This window comes from Schistocerca americana, chromosome 9 (assembly GCF_021461395.2).
Source record: "Schistocerca americana isolate TAMUIC-IGC-003095 chromosome 9, iqSchAmer2.1, whole genome shotgun sequence".
Taxonomy (NCBI): domain Eukaryota; kingdom Metazoa; phylum Arthropoda; class Insecta; order Orthoptera; family Acrididae; genus Schistocerca; species Schistocerca americana.
In genome coordinates, this window is record NC_060127.1 from 40,510,011 (window position 1) to 40,534,756 (window position 24,746).

General features: G+C 44.8%; 1 protein-coding gene across 1 annotated transcript in view; it reads left to right on the forward strand.

The window, feature by feature from the left end:
* Positions 1 to 1,655: 1,655 nt before the first annotated feature.
* The window catches only part of LOC124551149 (GILT-like protein 1), a 104,834-nt gene continuing 81,743 nt past the window's right edge, over positions 1,656 to 24,746 (forward strand). Inside the window, exons 1-2 of the mRNA XM_047126113.1 lie at positions 1,656 to 1,811; positions 17,421 to 17,588. Coding sequence (XP_046982069.1) covers positions 1,752 to 1,811; positions 17,421 to 17,588 — 228 coding nt within the window. The 5' untranslated portion in view covers positions 1,656 to 1,751. The remainder of the gene's footprint in view (positions 1,812 to 17,420; positions 17,589 to 24,746) is intronic.

Below are 24,746 nucleotides of genomic sequence, written 5' to 3' on the forward strand. Positions count from 1 at the left end.
AACCTTCTAGTTTAACATTTAATTACAAGTGAACAAATGGGTCTATCGCAAAATACGTTACACCAATTTTTTCTAGTTTAGTTCTGCGTTAGGCTACTATATGAGAGAATTTGGTTATAATGTTTAATAACTATTTTCTATTTATATTTATAGTAACAACAGCCTAGATTGTGAGCGTTTTCCCTAGGAACTACTCACTTCAAAACTCTTGAAACGTGTTAGTCTGATGTTAATGAAATTTCATGTGGTTACAGGCACATGTATTGGCAGTGAAATCTCATCTTACGGAATTATTCAATCACTTATTGAAAGTTTCTTATAATTTTTCTAAAATAAGTTTTCCATGGCCAATATAAACATAGAACGCGTGTGATTGTTTTGGAGCGCTCTTTTTGTGGTACCTAATCTTGAAACTATGATCACTGAGACTGTACAGTGTGATATAATTTTATGAAGTTTAATATTGAATAATGGTTGCAACTTTGTCCATGTTGAAGTAGCTTTTTTGCCAGCAAAAATGGTGACTGCTGATTGGCTGAAAAGTAAATGTGACAAACAGTGGCGGATAAAAAATTTTGCACCCCTGGCGGTGCAACTTAATTGTGAAGAAATTATTAGTAAGTTAGCAGCAAAACGTAAAAGGCTAAATATAATACTTTAAATTAAAGTAATTAATGTTTATTTTTAAATTAACTTACGACCTGAAGTTACAGCAAATTGCCAAAGTGTCACAATATAAATGCAAAGACTAATATAGTAATATTATTGCTCAATGTAAATGATTAAATAATGATATTCAGAAATATATAATTACCTCCAATGTTAGCTTACAATTAGCTGCTTTTTCATAAATAAATACCTCAACAGCTACAATACATATGTTTTATTTAAAGACGCTTGGATCAATTAGTGTTTCTCTATAGTTTTACCCGCATGTAATATGGATGCTAACGTATTTGTGGGGTTTTTAATTTCTGCTTGATTGACTGTATTGGCGTTAACAGCAAAAACCTTTTATGTAGTGGGCGAAGACAGGTTTACTTTCCTAAATGATAGTGTTGCCGCCCCCCCCCCCCCCCATCCAAAAGCTGTAGGTACGTTCCTGCCAGTTCCGCTTAACATGGGGTTTCTGGGTACTGTTGACCAGATAATGCACCTCTCCCACTTCATTGTTAAGCCTTCTTCCTTTAAGTCGCGCGGAGTGGCCGCATGGTTAGAGGCGCCATGACACGATTCGCGCTGCCCCTCCCGCGGGAGGTTCGAGTCCTCCCTCGGGCATGGGTGTGTGTGTGTGTTGTCCTTAGCGTATGTTAGTTTAACTAGTATCTAGGGACCGATGACCTCAGCTGTTTGGTCCCTTAGGAATCCACACACATTTGAAACTTCTTCCTTGGTCTTCTTTTTTTTCTGGTCAGCTGCGTGACCCTCTGCGTCTGCACACTGGGCTGGGGCCATGTCGCCACCCTCGGCCGCATCAGTTTTCGCTACATCCTCTCCATGTGCGAGTGTAATGTGGGATCAACACACCCGGGACGCAGTGTTTTGCTATCGGCACGTGAGAGACCACGTGCTCCCGGGCAGGCGTAAGCGCAGTGGGCCTTGGCCGCTACAGCGATGTATCGGGGTCATGCGATAGTCGCGTCGATAGAAAATAGTCGGCTTGGTTTTGTTTGGCTTCGGACGGACGCCGGCCGGCCTGCGGTACATAAATAGAGGACCCCGCAGCTCCGCGCGCTGTATTAACCACCAGAATGCTTCTGCCACTGGCTGTGCTCTTTGCCTTCGGTCTTACCAACTTGCTTCACGCACAGGTAAGTACGCTGCAACGCCTTCCTCGGTGCGAAATACCAGTCTCATTGTAAAAGTGAAAACCGTTTCTTTCTCCACGAATTTTTATTCGAGACAATGAAAGGAAACTTAAGAGGGGAATTCAATAAATAATGCGACACATGTTTTTTCCTCGTCCAATTTCATTTGAAAAAAAAATAAATAAAAAAAATAAAAAATGCGAAATTTGCTGTGGGAGATATCGCAGTACCCCCGAATCGTCCCCTATAGTTTCGTGAATTTGCGAGAGATGGCGGCGCTATACGTTGCCTTCGGAATGTCGCCTGTAGCGGAGATGTTTTCCAAGCAGGGCGCTGTCAGTGAGTTTCTTTTGGTGGAAAACCAGAGCATCGCAGATATTCACAGGCACTTTCGGAACGTCTACGGCAGTGGTTCCCAACTTTTTCTAGACCATTACCCCTGAGTGCAATCAGACATTGGCTACTACCCCGCCCCCTTCCCCACATTATCCCAAACATTAGCACCTAACTAAGCTGTAGAATGAAAGACTTTTCTTGGAAGACTTTTATTTTTAAAATGATGTTAGATGAATGATATTTAGTTTGTGTACGAGAGGTGGTGGCTGCGGAGGGGGGGGGGGGGGGGGGGGGTTAGAATGAATGACGAAGGAATTCGTGTGCATCGCGAGTACCACCCACAATTCCTACTCAGATAAGAAAGCTAACTATCCACAGTGAGGGTAGGCACTTGTTGCAAAACATACTTTCCGTGCATTACTCCTCCCCATTGTGGTACTTGCTTGACCTTCACACTGCAACCCCATTTAAACAAGTTTAGATGGTGCACTATACGTTATGTTAATAACTCACTTGGTTGGTGCTCTCCCTACTTCTGAACTGGCAAAAATTGGAAAACTTCAGGCTGTTAACGCTTTGTGTCTAATCACTCTAATTATAATAATAATAATAATAAATTCAGGTTGTAAATGCTTTGTGTCTAATCCCTCTAATCATAATAATAATAATAACAATACTGTCTACAGCACAGTAGTAGTCTTTGTGTAGTTAACTGCTGAGTTGTGGTGTCAATTTATTACGCTACTGGCCATTAAAATTGCTACACCACGAAGATGACGTACTACAGACGCGAAATTTAACCGACAGGAGAAAGATGCTGTGATATGCAAATGATTAGCTTTTCAGAGCATTCACACAAGGTTGGCGCCGGTGGCGCCACCTACAACGTGCTGACATGAGAAAAGTTTCCAACCGATTTCTCATACACAAACAGCAGTTGACCGGCGTTGCCTCGTGAAACGTTGTTGTGATGCCTCGTGTAAGGACGAAAAATGCGTACCATCACGTTTCCGACTTTGATGAAGGTCGCATTGTAGCCTATCGCGATTGCGGTTGCGGTTTATCGTATCGCGACATTGCTGCTCGCGTTGGTCGAGATCCAATGACTATTAGCAGAATACGGAACCGGTGGGTTCAGGAGGGTAATACGGAACGCCGTGCTGGGTCCCAACGGCCTCGTATCACTAGCAGTCGAGATGACAGGCATCTTATCCGCATGGCTGTAACGGATAGTGCAGCCACGTCTCGATCCCTGAGTCAACAGATGGGGACGTTTGCAAGACAACAACCATCTGCACGAACAGATCGACGACGTTTGCAGCAGCATGGACTATCAGTTGGGAGACCATGGCTGCGGTTACCCTTGACGCTGCATCACAGACAGGAGCGCCTGCGATGGTGTACTCAACGACGAACCTGGGTGCACGAATGGCAGAACGTAATTTTATCGGATGAATCCAAGTTCTGTTTACAGCATCATGATGGTCGCATCCGTGTTTGGCGCCATTGCGGTGAACAACATTGGAAGCGTATATTCGTCATCGCCATATTGGCGTATCACCCGGCATGATGGTATGGGGTGCCATTGGTTACACGTCTCGGTTACCTCTTGTTCGTATTGACGGCACTTTGAACAGTGGACGTTACATTTCAGATGTGTTAGACCCGTGGCTCTACCCTTCATTCGCTCCCTGCAAAACCCTACATTTCAGCAGGATAATGCACGACCACATGTTGCAGGTCCTGTACGGACCTTTCTGGGTACAGAAAATGTTCGACTGCTGCCCTGGCCAGCACATTCTCCAGATCTCTCACCAATTGAAAACGCCTGGTCAATGGTGGCCGAGCAACTGGCTCGTCACAATACGCCAGTCACTACTCTTGATGAACTGTGGTATCGTGTTGAAGCTGCACGGGCAGTTGTACCTGGTCACGCCATCCAAGCTCTGACTCAATGCCCAGGCGTATCGAGGCCGTTATTACGGCCAGAGGTGGTTGTTCGGGGTGCTGATTTCTCAGGCTCTATGCACCCAAATTGCGTGAAAACGTAATCACATGTCAGTTCTATTACAATATATTTTTCAAATGAATACCCGTTTATCATCTGCATTTCTTCTTGCTGTAGCAATTTTAATGGCCAGTAGTGTAGTTTTCCTGTTTTGAAGCGAGTAACAAAGCAATTTCTGGAGTACTGGATATATTATCTACAACTTTGAGAAGATATTTTCTTGAGATATTTAGCATTGTTACATGTATAAGTCTCGCTTTTATCATCACCGATGTATGGGACAAAGCATAACATATGTGTGTAACAGGTGGACTATGTCAGGTACCTGTAACCTCTACCACATTAATGCTACTAATTGAGAAAAATTAATTATTGATAAATTATATAATCAGTTTCAGTCTTACAAAATGGAGATATTAGTAATAATCTAGTTCATTACTGAAACAGAATCGAATAGTTTAATTTTTAGCTCTCAGAAAATTTCATATTACGACTCAGGGGGTAGTTAGCCCCAGGTTGGGAACCCCTCGTCTATGGAGACCTGGCAGCGAACAGAAGCACGATGAGTCGTTGGGCGAAACGTCTGTCACCATCGCAAGGTCGCGCAAACCTGTGAGATCTTCCGCGTGCTGGCCGGCCGCTCACAGCTGCTCACTCCTGCAGTGTTGGAACGTGCGGACACTCTCATTCGACGTGATGGACGGATCACAATCAGACACCTCTCTGCTCAACAGGACGTCCCTGATGGTAGTGCTGACACACTCGACCACCAGTTTGGGTACCAAAAGGTGTGCCAGCCGCTGTGGCCGAGCGGTTCTAGGCGCTTCAGTCTGGATCCGCGCGACCGCTACTGTCGAAGGTTCGAATCCTGCGCCGGGCATGGATGTGTGTGATGTCCTCAGGTTAGTTAGGTTTAAGTAGTTCTAAGTCTAGGGGACTGATGACCTCAGATGTTAAGTCCCATAGTGCTCAGAGCCATTTGAACTAAAAGGTGTGTGCCCGCTGGGTTCATCGCCCCCTAACACGAGACCATTAAGAGCAGTGAAAGACCATCTGTGTGGAATTGCTTGCACGCTACGAGGCTGATCCTGACAACTTTTTGTCGAACACTGTCACAGACGATGAAACATGAGTTCACCTTTTCGAACCGGGAACAAAACTTAATCCATGGGGTGGCGCCACCCCACCTTTTCTCTGACGAAAAAGTTCAAAGCCAGTAAAGTCATGGCGACGGTCTTCTGAGATTCTGAGAGGGTTATTCTGGTTTATGTTCTTCCTCACGGTGCAACAATCAGCTCTGAAGTGTATTGTGCTATCCTCAGGAAATTAAAGAAATGACTTCAGTGTGTTCGTCACCATCTTTGCACCCGAGAGGAGCGCACAGAACTTCATTGGACTGTCCTTCCTCATCCACCCTACATCCCGGATCTTGCACCTTCCATGTGTTTGGCCCAATGAAGGATGCACTCCATGGGAAGCAGTAAGTCTATGATGGGGGGTTATTGGTGCAACTAAATGTCGGTTTCGACGTCGACCAGTAGAATGGTACTATGCGAGCATATAGCCCCTCCCAGTAAAATGGAGTAAAGCCGTTGCATTGAATGAGACTAACTTGAAAAATAAGGTTTTGTGGTCAAGTGAGTGAGGAATAATATGGTGTATTGAAATTCTGACCAAAACCAACCTGCTGCAGAAAACAATGTGTTGCATTACTTATTGAACGTTCCTCATAGTTTCGATATGGAAGTGTCAACAACCATCCGTAGTGGCTACACACCCTATTAAAACCCATGTACCACCCTTTGCAATGTCCAGGGGACCATCATAAATCTCGGTGAATTCATTCTAATTACTGTTTTTAATAATGGTGATGTTTCTCTTGCCTCACTGTGCGTTTCGTTCAATCACCTTCTATTCTATACTTAGGGTTGCCAACTTTTTTTGTCAAAATAAGGGAGACTTTGATCCAACAAAATTAATACGACTGACACAATTTATTTAAATCAAAAAAACAAGTTTATTGCATGCACCAACCAAAAAACTTCTATATAACAATTATTAGCTGAAGATCAACAAAATTGTTTTACTTGAAACTATATTTGTTTACACTTTGGTAGCTGTCTGAAGTTTGCGATTGTTCTTTACAAATTCTGCTCCATGTAACCCCCCCCCCCCTCTTAACTATTGTACCGCTAACATTACGTTGATGTAACAAATTTATGCAGATTAATTAAATCGATATTCTTCAAATGTGTAGGATAGTTTTTTTAATTCGCAGCATCCTATAGGTTGACATTGTAATTCTGTCAGAGACAGCAAAGGACTTGAAGAGTATTTGAACGGAATGGATGGTGTCTTGAAGGGAGGATATAAGATGAACATCAACAAAACCAAACGAGGATAATGGAATGTAGTCGAATTAAGTCGGGTGATGTTGAGGGTATTAGATTAGGAAATGAGACACTTAAAGTAGTAAAGGAGTTTTGCTATTTGGGGAGCAAAATAACTGATGATGGTCGAAGTAGAGAGGATATAAAATGTAGACTGGCAATGGCAAGGAAAGCATTTCTGAGGAAGAGAAATTTGTTAACATCGAGTATAGATTTAAGTGTCAGGAAGTCATTTCTGAAAGTATTTGTATGGAGTGTAGCCATGTATGGAAGCGAAACATGGACGGTAAATAGTTTGGACAAGAAGAGAATAGAAGCTTTCGAAATGTGGTGCTACAGAAGAATGCTGAAGATTAGATGGGTAGACCACATAACTAATGAGGAAGTATTGAATAGGATTGGGGAGAAGAGAAGTTTGTGGCACAACTTGACCAGAAGAAGGGATCGGTTGGTAGGACATGTTCTGAGGCATCAAGGGATCACCAATTTAGTATTGGAGGGCAGCGTGGAGGGTAAAAATCGTAGGGGGAGACCAAGAGATGAATACACTAAGCAGATTCAGAAGGATGTAGGTTGCAGTAGGTAGTGGGAGATGAAGAAGCTTGCACAGGATAGAGTAGCGTGGAGAGCTGCATCAAACCAGTCTCAGGACTGAAGACCACAACAACATCCTATTGGTCGGTGAATTCGATGGAATATAGCTTAAACAAAAGATCACTAGTGAAAAACATACCCCGCCACCTGACGCCCGACACTGACCTCGATGCCGCTGACTCCTCACGCGTTCCCAGGACTTGGGGTGCACCCGCAACCACTGCGTAGTGAGGACGCGCCCCTCAGCTGCTGAGCCACGCGCAGGTGTCCATTTGGGTCCCGCAAGCACGAGGCGGCGGCATCCCTTTCATACTTGACACCTGAGGAATTCCTGTCGAAATACGTGTTCACCTAGGCACTGGCATGATGATGCAGCGCTGCGGCTCCAACGCTATACAAATCTGTTAAAATGCTTCCCAGAATAGCTCAGGGTGCATTGTCGCTAGCAATCCTAATGGGACACGCGAGACGCATCGGCAGCCGTGCGCATGTCTTTATGTGCCCAGAGAGGCTGACACATCGCCACGAGATGTGTGCATAGCATGGCTGGAACTTTTCGGTGTCCTACAGCTACTGGCCTGGAGATGTCCTAACACCACAATGTTGGATGAGGGACAGCATCACGCCAGAGGTGGATGGACTGCTTCAACTTGTCTTTGAACATATGAACAAAGAATACATCACCTTACGCTCAGAACTTTCCATAGATAAATCGTGCAAAAGTTGCCCACAGTTCATCAAATACATACAAGACTCACAAGAGTATTGGGAACTAGGAACATTTTTACCAGTGTAACTACAATTAAATATTATGATTGCTGCTGCAGTCTGATCGATGTACAGGTAATGTCTCTTCTTGACAGCTTTGGTTCTGGAACGAATCTCAGTATCTATAGCGCACATAATTTTCCACATAAAAATCTCTCTCATTCCCTCGGGGTTATCGATGCGCTGAATCTGTACAGTACCCGAAAAAATTATGGTATGCCTACACTCACACCGGCTACATGTCTCGATTCTCCTCAATCCTAGGAAATTAGCTGACAAAGTCTTCGATTTAGTGCTTCTGGAATGTGCTGTATCCTTCCAAGTTTCTCCCAAACAAGTGTTATGAAGGACAGGCGTCCGGCACTATGTGATAATGAATAACGTACCCACGGACATAATGCCTGAAAAGACATCACTGACACGGGTTGGTGTACTGTAATCAACAGGTAACATCACTATTGATAGAACAACAAAGAAAATGCAAGTGTACGCTTCGGGGTGCCGATGAGGGGACGTATTGTTAGTCATATTGCTGTCCTGTTTGTACACTATAGCAGAGCCAGTTGAACACTTGCATTGCTATATTGTGCAGCTGTTTACGAAATGAATCTATCACCACTTCCGTTCAGTATACTCCTCAGTGTGTAGAAATCACAATTCACTATGTCCAATCTATCCTCCCATTACGCCTAGACATACGTATTTCTTTTTGTTTTTACATCAATAATTGTCTGATTGCTTCCCACAAACGTATCTCGGAACTTAAGCCACGGTAGCTTTATGTTCAAGCAGCAGCATAACATTTCTGACTATCAATTATAGGTGTATAAAAAAAAATTATGATACATCCACACTTGTACTAGCTGGGTGTCGTTTTCGCACTGAGAAAAAGCCTCCCAACATTACGTATTTTTCAATGAATAAATGATGTAATTACAATTTAAAAAAACTCCTAGAGTCTTTTCTGTTTATCTATTTCACCACTTCCACGGAACCTTCTGGTATTTCTTGTATTTTCGATACTTGTAAATGCAGCCAGCATAGAGTGGCTTTGTAGATGTCCCAAGTTTCTAGTTACTCAATGGCTCACAATGATTTCTTAGTCAGGGGAAAATTGTGTGATCTGTGTGGTGGAAGCTATGCATGGTATGCACTGACACAAACCCCGACTTGGCGGTCTGAATATATATAAAAGTATACAAGTATCGAAAATACCAAAAGGTTTCGTGGAAGTGGTGAAATCGATAAACCAAAAGACTCTAGGACTTTTTAAAATTGTAATTATACCATTTATTCATTGACAAATACGTAATGGTGGGAGGCTTTTTTGCAGTGCGGAAACGACACCCAGCTAGTGCAAGTGTATCACAATTTTTTTATTCACCTGCAATTGATACTCAAAAATGTTATGCTGCTGCTTGAACATAAAGGTACCGTGGCTTATGTTCCGACACACATTTGTGGGAAGTAATCAAACTACTATTCACCTGAAAACAAAGTGAAATACATATGTCTAGTCGTAATGGGAGGATAGATTGGAGATTTGTGATTTCTACACTCTGAGGAGTATAACCGAACGGAAGTGGTGATAGATTCATTTCGTAAACAGTTGCACAATGTAGCAATGCAAGTGTTCAACTGGATCTGCTATAGTGTACAAACAGGATGGGCAATTTGGCTGTAACAATACGTCCCTTCATCGACACCCCTAAGCATACACTCCCACTTTCCTTGTTGGTCTATTGATAGTGATGTTGATTACAGTACACTGTCTTTTCAGCCATTACGTCTGCGTGGAAGGTTATTCGTTATCACATACTGCTGGACGCCTGCCATTCATAACACTTGTTTGAGAGAAACTTGGCTGCATGCAGCATCTTCCAGAAGTGATGTATCGAAGACTTTGTCAGATAATTTCCTAGGACTGAGGAGAATTGAGACATATAGTCGGTGTGAGTGTAGGCATACCATAATTTTTTTGGGCACTGTGCAGATTCAGCACATCGATAACGCTGAGGGTATGAGAGAGAGATTTTTATGTGGAAAATTATGTGTACTATAGATACAGAGATTTGTTACAGAAGCACAGCCGTCAAGAGGAGACATTACCTGTACATCGATTGATGTCAGACTGCAGCAGCAATCATAATATTTAATTGTAATTAAACTGGTAAATATGTTCCTAGTTCCCAATATTCTTATGAGTCTTGTATGTATTTGATGATCTGTAGACAACTTTTGTGGGTTTATCTATAGTATGTTCTGAGTGTAAGGTGATGTATTCTTTGTTCATATGTTCAAAGACAAGTTAAAGCAGACCATCCATCTCTGGTGTGATGCTGTCCCTCATCCAACATTGTGGTATGAGGACATCTCCAGACCAGTAGCTGTAGGACACCAAAAGTTCCAGTCATACTATGAACACACTCGTGGCAATGTGTCAGCCTCTCTGGGCACATAAACACAAGCGTGCAGCCGACGTGTCTCGCATGTCCTGTTACGATCGCTAGGAACAATGCACCGTGCGGTTTTCTGGGAAGCATTGGAACAGATTTCTATAGCGCTGGAGCTGCAGCTCGGCATCATCACGCCAGCAACAGTGCCTGGGTGAACATGTATTTTGACAGGAATTTCTCAGGTGTCGAGTATGAACGGGCCGGCCGCGGTGGTCTAGCGGTTCTGGCGCTGCAGTCCGGAACCCCGGGACTGCTACGGTCGCAGGTTCGAATCCTGCCTCGGGCATGGGTGTGTGTGATGTCCTTAGGTTAGTTAGGCTTAAGTAGTTCTAAGTTCTAGGGGACTTATGACCTAAGATGTTGAGTCCCATAGTGCTCAGAGCCATTTGAACCATTTTTGAGTATGAACGGGATGTCGCCACCTCATGCTTGTGGGACCTGAACAGACACCTGTATGTGACTCTGCAGCTGATGACCGCGTCGTCACTACGCAATGGTTGCGGGTGCACTTCGACTCCTGGGGACGTGTTCGGAGTTGGGAGCGTCGACATCGGTGTCGGGCATCGGGTGACAGGGTGTGTTTTTACTAGCGATCTTTTGTTTAAACTATATTACATCGATTTCACTGACTAATAGGATGCTGTGAATTAAAGAAATAGTACCTCATACATGTGAAGAATATCGATTTAATTAATTTGCATAAATTTTTTATATCAACGTGGTGTTAGCAGTACAATAGTTAAGGGGAGGGCGTGTGTGAGTGGGTGACATGGAGCTGAACAGCATGTTATGTACAGAACATTAGGTTAATTTGCATAATTTTTATGTAACATGCAGTGCAGTAGTTTAAGAGGGGTGAGTGACAAAGAAAAATGTGCCAGAAATGGCTTTCAAAAGCATGTGAAATTCGAAAAGTGTACCAGAAAATGGTGGGAGGACATAACTAATTGCTTAATTTGGTAATAAAGGCGGTACAATAGTTTAAGGAAAAGGGGGTGACATGGGAAACCACTTAACAGATCATTAGGTTAAGTGTCGACAAAGGGCCAAACATTAGGTTAAGACACCTACAGTACAGTGCCGAACATGAGGTTATGCAAAATGTTTGCCCCATGTAATTACTTCTTACAAGACCTACATGTTTCCAAACAGCAGAGAACGATGAGCAAGAGAAATCCAACCCCCACAAACTGATTTTTTTTTGTAAATAAATAATATACCCTTGTATTTCCTGTTATGAGATTCTTCATCTCCACCAAAGAGCTCCCAATTTCCATATATTCCATACACTGCCTTGAATCCCATATACTATTTAAATATACAATATCCACATGTTTTCTAAATTGTTTAAACAATATTTCATACACTACAATCGAACTCCCTCCAAATGACCGATCAACTGAGTCTTTTTCCCGCCAATTTCCAGGAGGGGAGGGGAGGGGTTTACTAGAAGGGGAGAGGTTAATTAATTGATCAATTTAATTGAGTAGTCAATCAAATTGATAAGAATGAGACTGTCTGTTCCAATAACTCAGACCTGAAAGTATACTTATAGCAGCGAGGTTACCTGAAGAGTGTGAGGGAGGTGGGAGGGAGGGGGCAGGGGAACAATAGGTTAAGGACCTGTCAATCAAAAGGAAGGATTTTTTAGCAGAACAATAGGTTAAGGACCTGTCAATCAAAAGGAAGGATCTTTTTAGCAGAACAATAGGTTAAGGACCTGTCAGTCAAAGGAGAACAATAGTTAAGTACCTGTTAAAGGGGAAGAATGTGTTTGCCCCTGAGTGCATACCTGCCCCAAATGTATGCAACCCACACTAACAAATGCGCTCGTACAAACTTTGTTCCACTATTGACAGTTCGAATCCGCATCCGGCCATCCTGATTTAGTTTTTCCGTCATCTCCCTAAATTGCTTCTGGCAAATGCCTGGATGGTTCCTTTGCAAAATGATGGCCGACTTCCTTCCCCATCCTTCCCTAATGTACTGGAACTGAACGACCTGACTGTTTGGTGCCCTCCCCCATCTGTTATTTGACATTAATATGGTATGTGTCGACCATTCGCCATTATCACGGTTCGAACTCTGCAGGAGAGAAATTCAATGAGATATCTGAATGTCTGTGGAGGAATGGCTGGCCATTATTCCTCAAGAGCCAAAGCCAGAAAAGATTTGAGGCCGAAAACGAAGTCGACGTCCTAATTAATCGCAGAAGTGTTCCGTTTGTTTCATGTCAGGACTCTGGGCAGGCCAATCCATTTCGGGAATATAACTGTCCACAAACCATTGCTTCACACATGCTGCTTTGTGAAAGGGTGCATTGTCATCATCATCTCCCATCTGTTCCTCTGTGCAGAACACAATGCTGTAAAATGTGTTTGTATACTTCCACATTTTGCGTTTTCTTAAGCGCTGTAAGGTGACCATGCCCTAAACACAAAACATCCCCATAACGTAACACCACCGCCTGTGCACTTCACTGTTGGCACTACACATGATGGAAGGTAGCGTTACCCATACATTCGCTAAACCCAAACCTCTACATCGAATTGCCACAGACTACAGAGTGACTCATCGCTCCAAACCTCATGTTTTCAGTCATCCACTGCTCATTGCCCTTTAGACCACCTCAAACGCCGCTTACCGTTGACTATTAGAAGATGCTCCACTACTGTACGCCATTCTGTTGAGTGTTTCCTCCCACTGATTTCATGCAGTTTTTTAGAGCAATCCTCCGCAATGCTGAGTCTGTCAGTCACTACGTGAGGCTGGCCTGGTCTTGGGTTGTCGTTCCTTCACGTGTCCACTTCACATGTGCGTCGTCAAGAATCCACTTGGGCAGCCTTAAAAGGATTGAAATGTCCCTGATGGATCTGTTATCCAGGTGACATCCAAAGATTAGTGCGCATTCGAAGTCACTGAGCTTTCCTGACCAACCAATTCTGTCGTTGCTGCTCCTCTACTCACATCACAACACTCCCCCAAACCCCTCCTGTGATACTACCGGGTTCGCACTCGTGATACCTACTGATCAGTTTCACAGTGCATAGGGACCTCCAGATACTCTTGATCAGGTATGCATTTTTGATTGCCTGTACTAGCTGCCGCAGCCAGCTTTCAAAACCATGAGTAGCTAAAACAGGCGTTTCACGCTCCTTTGGATTGTTTTTATACAGAGTCCGCCAGAAAAATGTATACACTCTTTGTCAGGCTCTATCGAGATACCGATATTGTCGTTCGATTTGAGTTACGAGTGTGCTGTAGTATAGTCTTTGGCTCAGCAGATGTTAGTACTTTCATCTCAGTATTGAGAAAACGAGATAGCTGGAGCACACTTGACATTCGAGTAGGGAAAATTTATTGTGAAATGGTTTTTCAAGTTTGACAATGCGATTGAAGTGCAACGTCAGTGGAGGCGGGAGTCTGAAACAGAACCGCCAACCCGCCTAACAATTAAACGCATCATTGCCGAGTTTGACCTGCATGGAACGATTTGTGATATTCACAAGGGAAGATCAGGAAGACAGCGTACAGCTACAAGTCCTGCTTCGTCGGCTCTCGTGTTGGAAACGTTTGTTAATTCTCCACGGAAGTCTGCTACGCAACGTGCACGTGAAGTGGGGGTTAGCAGCACAAGAGTACGAAGAATTTTGAAAGCTGCAGAGTGGAAAGTTAACATTCCACGATTACTGCACGCGATTAATGATGACGATCCTGACCGCCGAATGCAATTTTGCGAATGGTATCAGCAAATTTAACTGATGACGAATAATTAGTGATGAAGGTAGTGTGGAGTGACGAGGCACAATTTAAACTTAATGGAACCGTGCATCGGCATAAGATTCTGTACTGGGCACCTGAAAATCCGCATGTTTATGTGGATAAAACGGTCAGCCTACCAGGGGTTCATGTGTGGTGTGGACTATTATCTAGGGTCTTAGTAGGGCCCTTTTTCTTTGATGCTACTGTCACTGGAGAAGTGTACCAGGAAATGTTATGCACATCAATTTTGCCAGGTATACGTGCGCATTATGGAGCTGATGAAGAGGTCTTCTACCAACAGGACGGGGCGCCACCACATTACCACTTAGCCATGCGAGCTTTCCTGGATGACAGTTTTCTGGGGTGTTGGAATGGACGAAGACGGTCCATTGAGTTCCCTCCACGGTTGCCAGATCTAACACCTATGGACTTTTACTTGTGGGGAATTGTGAAAGATAACGTCTATCGACGTAAGCCATGCACGCTGGAGGAACTTCAACAGGAGATTACAGCGACATGTGGGGCGATCTCCACTGTAATGCTGACTAACGTAGTTGCGACAACCGCTTGTCGTTCTATTATGTGTATAGCCGCCAACGGTGAACATTTAAAGTAACCATTTGCTAAACTGAAGGTTGTAGAATATGTGTGATCAATTAAGAGGGTGATTCAAATGAAAACCTTAAATATTTTTTTAAATATTATTTACTGTGCAGAAGTGGTACAAAGCTATATCAGTTTTCAACATTATCTCCCCCACGCTCAATGCAAGTCCTCCAGCGCTTACAAAGTGCATAAATTCCTTTAGAAAAAAATTCTTTTGATTTGTCCGCGCAACCACTCATGCACCGTGTGCCGTACCTCTTCGTCAGAACGGAACTTCTTTCCTCCCGTTGCGTCTTCGAGTGGTCCAAACATATGGAAATCACTTGGAGAAAGGTCTGGTGAGTATGGTGGATGAGGAAGACACTCAAAATGCAGGTTTGTGATTGTTGCAACTGTTGTACGGGCAGTGTGGGGCCTTGCATTGTCATGTTGCGAAAGGACACCTGCTGACAGCAATCCACGTCGCTTTGATTTGATTGCATTCCGCAGATGATTTTTTTAGGAGATCTGTGTGTGATGCAGTGGTGACAGTGCTCCCTCTAGGCATGTAATGCTCCAAACTGACGCCTTTTTCGTCCCAAAAGAGAGTCAGCATAACCTTCCCTGCTGATGGTTCTGTTCGAAAGTTTTTTGGTATTGGTAATGAGGAATGGCGCCATTCCTTGCTCGCTCTCTTCACTTCTGGTTGGTGGAAGTAAACCCAGGTTTTGTCCCCAGTAACGATTCTTGCAAGGAAGCCATCACCTTCTCAGTCAAAGCGCCAAAGAAGCTCTTCACAAGCATCAACACGTCGTTTTCTCATTTAAGGAGTCAGCTGCCGTGGCACCCATCTTGCAGACACTTTGTGAAACTGGAGCACATCATGGACAATGTGGTGTGCTGACTCATGACTAATCTGTAAACATGATGCAGTGTCATTCAGTGTCACTCGGTGGTTTTCCTTCACTATGGCTTCAACTGCTGCAATGTTCTGTGGAGTCACAACTCGTTGTGCCTGACCTGGACGAGGAGCATCTTCCACTGAAGTCACACCATTTGCGAACTTCCTACTACATTCGTAGACTTGCTGCTGTGACAAACATGCATCACCATACTGAACCATCATTCGTCGATGAATTTCAATAGGTTTCACACCTTCACTACGTCAAAAACCGAATAACAGAGCGCTGTTCTTCCCTGGTGCAAGTAGCAAGTGGGGGGGGGGGGCATCTTTATACTGATGCTAAGACGGTATGTGTGTATCTGCACTATGCTGCGACCTACAGCCCATTCTGCACTCTGTCTGTAGCACGCTTAGCAACCTACAGGATAACGGCGCGAAATTTCGATTTGTTATTACAAATTTAAGGTTTTCATTTGACTCATCCTCGTGTTAAATGTAAAATAAACACATAATACTTTCCGTTCCTTAAAGTGTGTATAGATTTTTCTCGCGGACTCGAAATTCGAGAGTTTTGCTCCCTTAAGATCATCGTACCTAAAGGTATGTGGTAGGATACTGGGGAAACTCTTCTTTCGTTCACTAAGCAATCGTGGGAACTGTGCCGAATATCTTCCAGAAGCCAAGGAACACGGCATCAGTTTAGGGAACCCAGTTTCAGACCCCTGGCTTTGCCATTCTGCAGTGCGTTTTAACCTGTAAGGCAGCTTATCACTATATGTATGCTGCTAATTACATTGAGGTGAAAGAAGTCGCGGAACATGTCCTGACATCGTGCCGGACCCCCTTTTGTCCTGCGTGCTGCAGCGCCTCCACGTGGCTTGGACTCAACAGGTCACGGGAAGTACCCTGCAGAAGTACTGAGCCACGCTGCTTCTAAAGCCGTCCATTACTGCGAAGGTGTTGCCGGTGCAGGACTTGGTATACGAACTGAGCTCTCGATTACGCCCCATAAATGTTCGACGAGAGTCGTGTCGGGCCATCTGTGTGCCAGACCATTCACTTTAATTCTCCAGAAACGTCTTCAAATCAATTGTGAACAATTGTAGCCCAGTGACATGGTGCATCGTCATCCATAAAAACTCCATCGTTGTTTGGAAACATGAAGCCTCCAAGTAGCCGAACATAACCACTTCCATTCAATGATAGGATAAATTGGACAACGGGACCCAGTCCATTCCATGTAAGCACAGCCACACCATTATGGAGCCACTGGCAGCCTGCGCAGTGCCTTGTTGACAACTTGTATCCATGGCTTCGTAGGGTTTGCACCATCCTCGAACTCTACGATCACCTCTTTACCAAATGAAATCGGGAATCATCTGACAAAGCCACGGTTTTCGAGTCGCCTAGGGTCCAACCGATATGGTCACGAGCCCAAGAGAGAAGCTGCGGACGATGCCAGTGCGTTATCCGTGGTGACTGGTAATGCCTAAAATTTGACACTCTCGGGACACTGTGGATATCTGAATATTGCATTCCCTAACGATTTCCCAAATGGAATGTCCCATGCGTCTTACTCCAAGTACTATTCCTCGTTCAAAGTCCGTTATTTCCTGTCTTACAGCCAGAATCACGTCGTATACCTTTTCACATAAATCACTTGGGTACAAATGACAGCTGCGCCAATGCACTGCCCTTTTATACCTTGTTTACGCGATACTACCGCCATCCTACATGCGCATATCGCTAGCCTATGACTTTCGTCACCTCAGTATATTACCAGTCGTTACGGCATATATTGTGTTACAGGCGTCCGCTGTAAACACAACACTTCTCACGAGTCCAGTGGAGGTCGGCCTTTACTATGAAACGCTTTGCCCGCACTGCCGGGGGTTCGTCATCGAGCACTTGCTTCCGGCGTATCTAAAAGCTCCAGACCGGATCAAGCTTAAACTGGTCCCGTATGGAAATGCTGAGGTAAGTAATATTTACTCCATTTCAATATTTTAATAGCTATTGCTCGTCGTATTTCAGATGATTGAAACTGTTAACTTCAGCACAGACGGCTTTATTTCACGGCGTCCATCACAGGGTCGTGACTGGATTGAGGATTTCTTGTTAGATGCGGAGAGTTGTTGACACATGTAGAAGAGGCATCAGCTGTCCCTCAGGGAATTGTGTTGGGACCCTTGTTGTTCATGTCGTATGTTAATGACCTCGCAAACTTTGGCAGATGATGTAGTTAAGTACGAGGGTCGTTCGATAATGAAAGAGACAAACTGATGTAGAAATGAAATGGTTTGTAGGAGGAGGTCTGTACTTTCTCGAGTTTAGATTGGTATCACTGGGATGAGCTGAGAACAGCTGACGGATAAAAACTGTTTTGTTTATTACTTCAAAATTGCATTTAGCGATGATATGTCCACTTGAAATTTCCACTTTAGTTGAAAAACATTCAGTGATCAGTTTTTTTTCTCAAGGTAAAAATCTGACTGAAATCTTTCCTCGAATGATTTTCGTTTTTTGCGGTCTGAAGGTGAAAATCCTACTTAAGTCCTTTCTCGAATGGTTTTATAGTATGATGAAAGCTGTATAAACGGCAGAAATTTTTACAAATAGAAACACTCGAACCACAGCGACTAACGAGCAACGTATTTGTCAGCCAATTCGTGTCAACTCCTTCCCTTGAAACCGGCACTGACGAGATATTCGTGAAGCCGGCGTGTTTGCAATTAGACACATAGCGAAACCAGTTGCAGTAAATGTTGGTACCTTTCGTAGCGTTGTGAGTAACAAGCTCAAGTTCAGAAAAAAAGGTGTAAGTTGCATCTCGAAACATTTAACACAACATAAAAAAAGACCAAAAATGCGTGCAGACTTGAAAGAACGCTATGAAAGGTAAGGTGACCCTTTTCAAAAAATAGTTGAACTTGTGATAAAACTTGGGTTCACCATTTCGAACCAGAGTCCAAAAAACAAAGCAGGGAGTGGAAGCGCACCAGCTCATCTGTCCGGAAGAAATTCAGAACGCAATCAGCGGCGTGAAAAGCCATGCTGACCGTCTTTTGGGGTGACCAAGGTGCAGCCTTTGGTAGTTATTTCGAAGATCAGCGTACAAGAAACAATGCCCGCTACTCAGACACGCTTGTGAAGAAAGTAAAGCCATCAATGAGAGAAAAACGTCGTGGATCTCAAAGGAAACGCGTGATATTGCTTCTCGACAATGGACACCCACACAGCGTCCATTTGGCCTGTTGAATAATTGGGTTGGGAGATACTACAGTTCGTTCGTCATAAGAATAAACATGATGTAAACAAACACAAGCGCAATGATTGGTCAGCAGCCGTAGCTCTGCTACACTGGCGTTGTGCCGCTCTTGGGAGTAGGTCCTACTTACGTATTAGATATCTTATTACTATGTCATTGTAAATGAAACTTTAAGACGTTCTGAAATATTAACAGCCATCAACGGTTTTCGTAATCATACTTTAGCTACGAAATTTTTATTTAAAAAATCGTTTACAGTGCCAATCTCCGTAAACGCTACTTTTGCTCTGATTGTCCCGCTGTTCATACGTACCGTGCAAATGGATGACACTGCTTCCTGCTTCGTAGTAAAACGTGCGCGAGGTACAACGTTAATGGCGAGCAACGAGTTGTTCTTAATGTTTCTCACAAGCTTACAGAGAAAAATTACCTTTATTTTTAATCTTTGGGACGCAAAATCGGCAGACGGCCCAACACTTAAAATTCAACTACATTAAAATTTTTAAAATGCCAAAGGCCTTAACTTGAAACAGTTCTTCGAACTAGGGTGAAGGCTCTAGGAGCAAAACAATTCAAACTCAAAACCGGCTGAAGGCTCAACACTTAAAATTCAACAACATTAGAACCTTTAAAATGCCAAAGGTCTTACGTGAAACAGTTCTTTAAATTAGGCTGAAGGCCTAAAAAGTCTTATACCTTGAGGGCAAAACAACCTTAATTTTAAAAAATCGGCTAGAAGCCATTCAACTACAAACAACAAGAACAAATAAAAAAGGCAGTACACCCAAGAGCGCTCATATGTTCGAGGGTCGGCCTGGAATTCAAACATTAACGCTCGCTTAGGTGAGATAGGCAGTCGGGCCAACCATTCACGATCCGACGACAACCCAACTGACCGACAGTCAACGGACCAAGCGACAGGATGTCCCAACAGCCCACAACGAAACTCAAACGACTCAATGTGAACAGTTGGGGCTGGCTGGTAGATTAAGTAAAGACTTAACTTTCGTGTCTGGCATCGGTGAGCCACGGGCCTCGTAGCAGTGGGAACAGCCCTACACACTCCGACCCGCGTAGAGACCGCCAGGGACCCCGGCCAAACTACGTCCCGCGGAGAATCCCTCGCTGCTCCAGGCCAACCGACCGACTGCCCAGGCCTGGAAACGGTCGGCCGATGAGCCGACCAACCGAACGACCAACCAACGGTCGTCTCGCTCCAATCTCCCTCCGTCGGACAGTTCATGTGTGTCGCCAGGGGTCAGCGAGCACTGGCTGTCGGCGCCTCACCGGCGCTCCGTCCACGACTTCACTGCTGCTGCATCCCGACTGCACTGCTGGTCCGTCCCGAACTGACTCCAGACACACGGCGACCCGGAAACACTATTGGTCGCTCCAGCGATGGTACGACATTGCACTTATCGATACGCGCTGCTGCTGCCGCCCACGGGCAAGTAAGGCAGGAAGTTAGTGACGCCAGTAAATGGAATAAGAAGACGAGGCGGCAGTACCGTAATACAAGATGACAAACAATAAGTGGGATAAACGCGAGCCGTGCACGGCTCAATTCAATTGGTTCAATTGGCTCTGAGCACTATGGGACTTAACTGCTGTGGCCATCAGTCCCCTAGAACTTAGAACTACTTAAAACTAACTAACCTAAGGACACCACACACATCCATGCCCGAGGTAGGATTCGAACCTGCGACCGTAGCAGTCACGCGGTTCCAGACTGTAGCGCCTCGAACCGCTCGGCCACACCAGCCGGCGCACGGCTCAGTGAGGTTACAAGAATTAACTGAAGTACAAAAAATGTATTTTAATAAAATTTACATGCATTGTAGTATAGGTCTTGCATTATTTTTCCACATAGTCACCATTTACCTAAATACATTTTGTCATCCGTGGGACGAGTTTTTTGAATCCTGAGTTTTAGACATCTCCCGCTTCCTTTTCCAGCCAGTTCTTCACTTCGATTTTCACCTCGTCGTCGTCGGAGAAGTGTTTTCCACGAAAGTGTTCCTTCAATTTAGTAAACAGTCACTAGGTGCAAGATTAGGGCTGTGAGAGGGGTTGCTAAAAACTTCCCAACCAATGGCTCTTGTGTTACACGGGCGGTGTGCGGACAAGCAGTGTCACGAGGGAGACTGACTCCCATTGTTAGCATACAGTGACATTTGTTTTGTATGGCTCTGCGAAGTTCCTCCACGGTCTCACAGTATCTTGCAGCATTTATTGTTTCACCTCTTTCCAAAACAACCAACGAACAGAACCCTTATCCAGTCCCAAAACACTGACACCATGATTTTCCTCGCTGTTTGCTGAGTTTTGAACTTTTTGGCTGAAGGAGAATGAGTATGGCGCCACTACATTGATTGTCGTTTGCTCTCTAGAGTACGGTGATAAGCCCAAGTATCATCCCCTGTCACTATAGAGTAGAGAAAAGCCTCGCCTTCACTCTCAAAATGGTCAAGAAATTCGCCAGCAGCACTGACTGTTCATTTTGTGTGCTTCGGTAAGCATCGCGCGCACAACTTGCGATGATTTTGTCGATCAGTAACGACTTCATGAACAACAGTTCGTGAAATGTTGGGACAAATTGCATGCAGGTCGTCAGTTGTCGTACGGCGATCAGAGAGGCGTCCAATTTCCTGCTCCAAATCATCAGTCGCAACAGACGGCCTTCCGCTTCTGTCTTCACCGTGAATTTCCGTCCTTCCAGAATTGAAATTCCGTACATATTTCGTCAAATGCTGCCTTTACATTTCGTGCTCTCCACAGACTGAAACAATTTCGCTATGAATCGGAGCGGCGTTCATGCCCTTAGCATTTAGGTAGCGAATTACTGAGCGCACTTCACACTTGGCGGGAGCCGGAATGATGGCGCTCACTTCTGACAGTCACCACGACAGCAATCGACGAGCTACTGATTGTTGGGAAAGCCCGTTCCTTCCGCTCGCTTTCCACGACGTGGCAGTGGTACCAACTTCCCCCACGGACATTCCATGCTGAAGCTACATGCCTTATAACCTTAGTTTCCCTCGTGCAATGATCACGCGAGTTAACATCCATCGAGATGAGATTTTCGCCAAAATGTTGGCGATATGGTCCCAACATTGGTTGCACAACCTCGTTCCTGATCCACGGAGAAGTGACATTACCCTCAACTATGAGGAGAGCTGTACGGTGCCCCGTGTAATGCCATTCAGAACATTACTCCACCACCACTTTCATGTGGGTCACAGAGTTGAAGGCGTCCGATATTACCGGGTTATCTCCGGACATGTCGTCTGTGATTTATCAGGGTACTAACAGATCCGAGTTTCGTCCGTAAACAACACCCGACGTCACTCCGGGAGCGTCCTGTCTGCACGAATTCTTGCCCATCTGTAACGCAGTCCATGGCGTTGTCGTATACGACTTGGTGGTCATCAGAAGCGGAGATGACATCATACAATCGTCTCCCAACACTCTGATGTCAGACACGACGTCCTGTAGCTTCTTCTGACGCCGAATTCAATTCTGGACCACATTGCCCTTGGTCTGTATCACTCTAAGATCGTAGATATCGAACATCCTGTGTTCCTGTCGAACGTGGACGGCCTGAGCGGCATAAGTCCTCAACACTACCTGTACGAGGTGCATTCAACTTCTAAGGCCTCCGATTTTTTTTCTCCCGACTGGAAAGAGACAGAAACATGCGCATTGTTTTAAAATGAGGCCACGTTCATTGTCAATACGTCCCAGAGATGGCAGCACTGTACGGCAGATGGAATTTTACCGCCAGCGGCGAGAATGAGAACTGTTTTAAATACTTAAAATGGCGACGTTTTCCTTACTTGAACAGCATGCAATCATTCGTTTTCAGAATTTGCGTGGTGTGAAACCAATTGAAATTCATCGACAGTTGAAGGAGACATGTGGTGATGGAGTTATGGATGTGTCGAAAGTGCATTCGTGGGTGCGACAGTTTAATGAAGGCAGAACATTGTGTGACAATAAACCGAAACAACCTCGGGCTTGCACAAGCCGGTCTGACGACATGATCGAGAAAGTGGAGAGAATTGTTTTGGGGGATCCCCGAATGACTGTTGAACATATCGCCTCCAGATTTGGCATTTCTGTGGGTTCTGTGCACACAATCCTGCATGACGACCTGAAAATGCGAAAAGTGTCATCCAGGTGGGTGCCACGAATGCTGACGGACGACCACATGGCTGCCTGTGTGGCATGTTGCCAAGCAATGTTGACGCGCAACGACAGCATGAATGGGACTTTCTTTTCATCGGTTGTGACAATGGATGAGACGTGGATGTCATTTTTCAATCCAGAAACAAAGCGCCAGTCAGCTCAATGGAAGCACACAGATTCACTGCCACCAAAAAAATTTCGGGTAACTGCCAGTGCTGAAAAAATGATGGTGTCCATGTTCTGGGACAGCGAGGGCGTAATCCTTACCCATTGCGTTCCAAAGGGCACTACGGTAACAGGTGCATCCTACGAAAATGTTTTGAAGAACAAATTCCTTCCTTCACTGCAACAATAGCGTCCGGGAAGGGCTGCGGGTGTGCTGTTTCACCAAGACAACGCACCCGTACATCGAGCTAACGTTACGCAACAGTTTCTTCGTGATAACAACTTTGAAGTGATTCCTCATGCTCCCTACTCACCTGACCTGGCTCCTAGTGACTTTTGGCTTTTTCCAACAATGAAAGACACTCTCCGTGGCCGCACATTCACCAGCCGTGCTGCTATTGCCTCAACGATTTTCCAGTGGTCAAAACAGACTCCTAAAGAAGCCTTCGCCGCTGCCATGGAATCATGGCGTCAGCGTTGTGAAAACTGTGTACGTCTGCAGGGCGATTACGTCGAGAAGTAACGCCAGTTTCATCGATTTCGGGTGAGTAGTTAATTAGAAAAAAAAATCGGAGACTTTAGAACTTGAATGCACCTCGTAAATTGGAACCAACCGCACACGTCACTTTCACACGTCGAGCGACTTCCCCAATAGATGATTCTTCAGCGCGTAATATTATGATGCGGATACGATCATTGGTCACGACTGACTTTCGTGGCATGAAGGATGTCCACTACACTGCTCCACAGGTGTCTCTGATGCGTCCTTACTGGTGCTTTACTTTCAACTGAAACGTTTGCCGGCCGAAGTGGCCGCGCGGTTCTGGCGTTTCAGTCTGGAACCGCGAGACCGCTACGGTCGCAGGTTCGAATCCTGCCTCGGGCATGGATGTGTGTGATGTCCTTAGGTTAGTTAGGTTTAACTAGTTCTAAGTTCTAGGGGACTAATGACCTCAGCAGTCGAGTCCCATAGTGCTCAGAGCCATTTGAACAATTTTTGAACTGAAACGTTTCAGTGCTTTCGAGTGCCGGCCGGAGTGGCCGTGCGGTTCTAGGCGCTCCAGTTAGGAACCGTGGGACCGCTACGGTCGCAGCTGCGAATCCTGCCTCGGGCATGAATGTGTGTGTTGTCCTTAGGTTAGTTAGGTTTAAGTAGTTCTAAGTTCTAGGGGACTGATGACCTCAGCAGTTGAGTCCCATAGTGCTCAGAGCCATTTGCTTTCGAGTGCGGTGTTCCACCGTAGGTAGCGCTCATGGTAACTGTGTGTATGTTTACAAACAATGTCAGCGGTGACCTTCCGATAATTACAGGAACAGTCACAATAGCAGCACATGTCGGGATGATACAACACTTTTGCCGATGTGTGTATATACAACCGCCTACATATCACTCCCATAGGGATCTCGTAGACAATGTTAGACTAATTACAACACGCACAGAGACATTTACCAAGCAATCACTCTTCCCGCGCCCCATTCGTGGATGGTACGGGAAGAAGCCGTAATAACAGGTA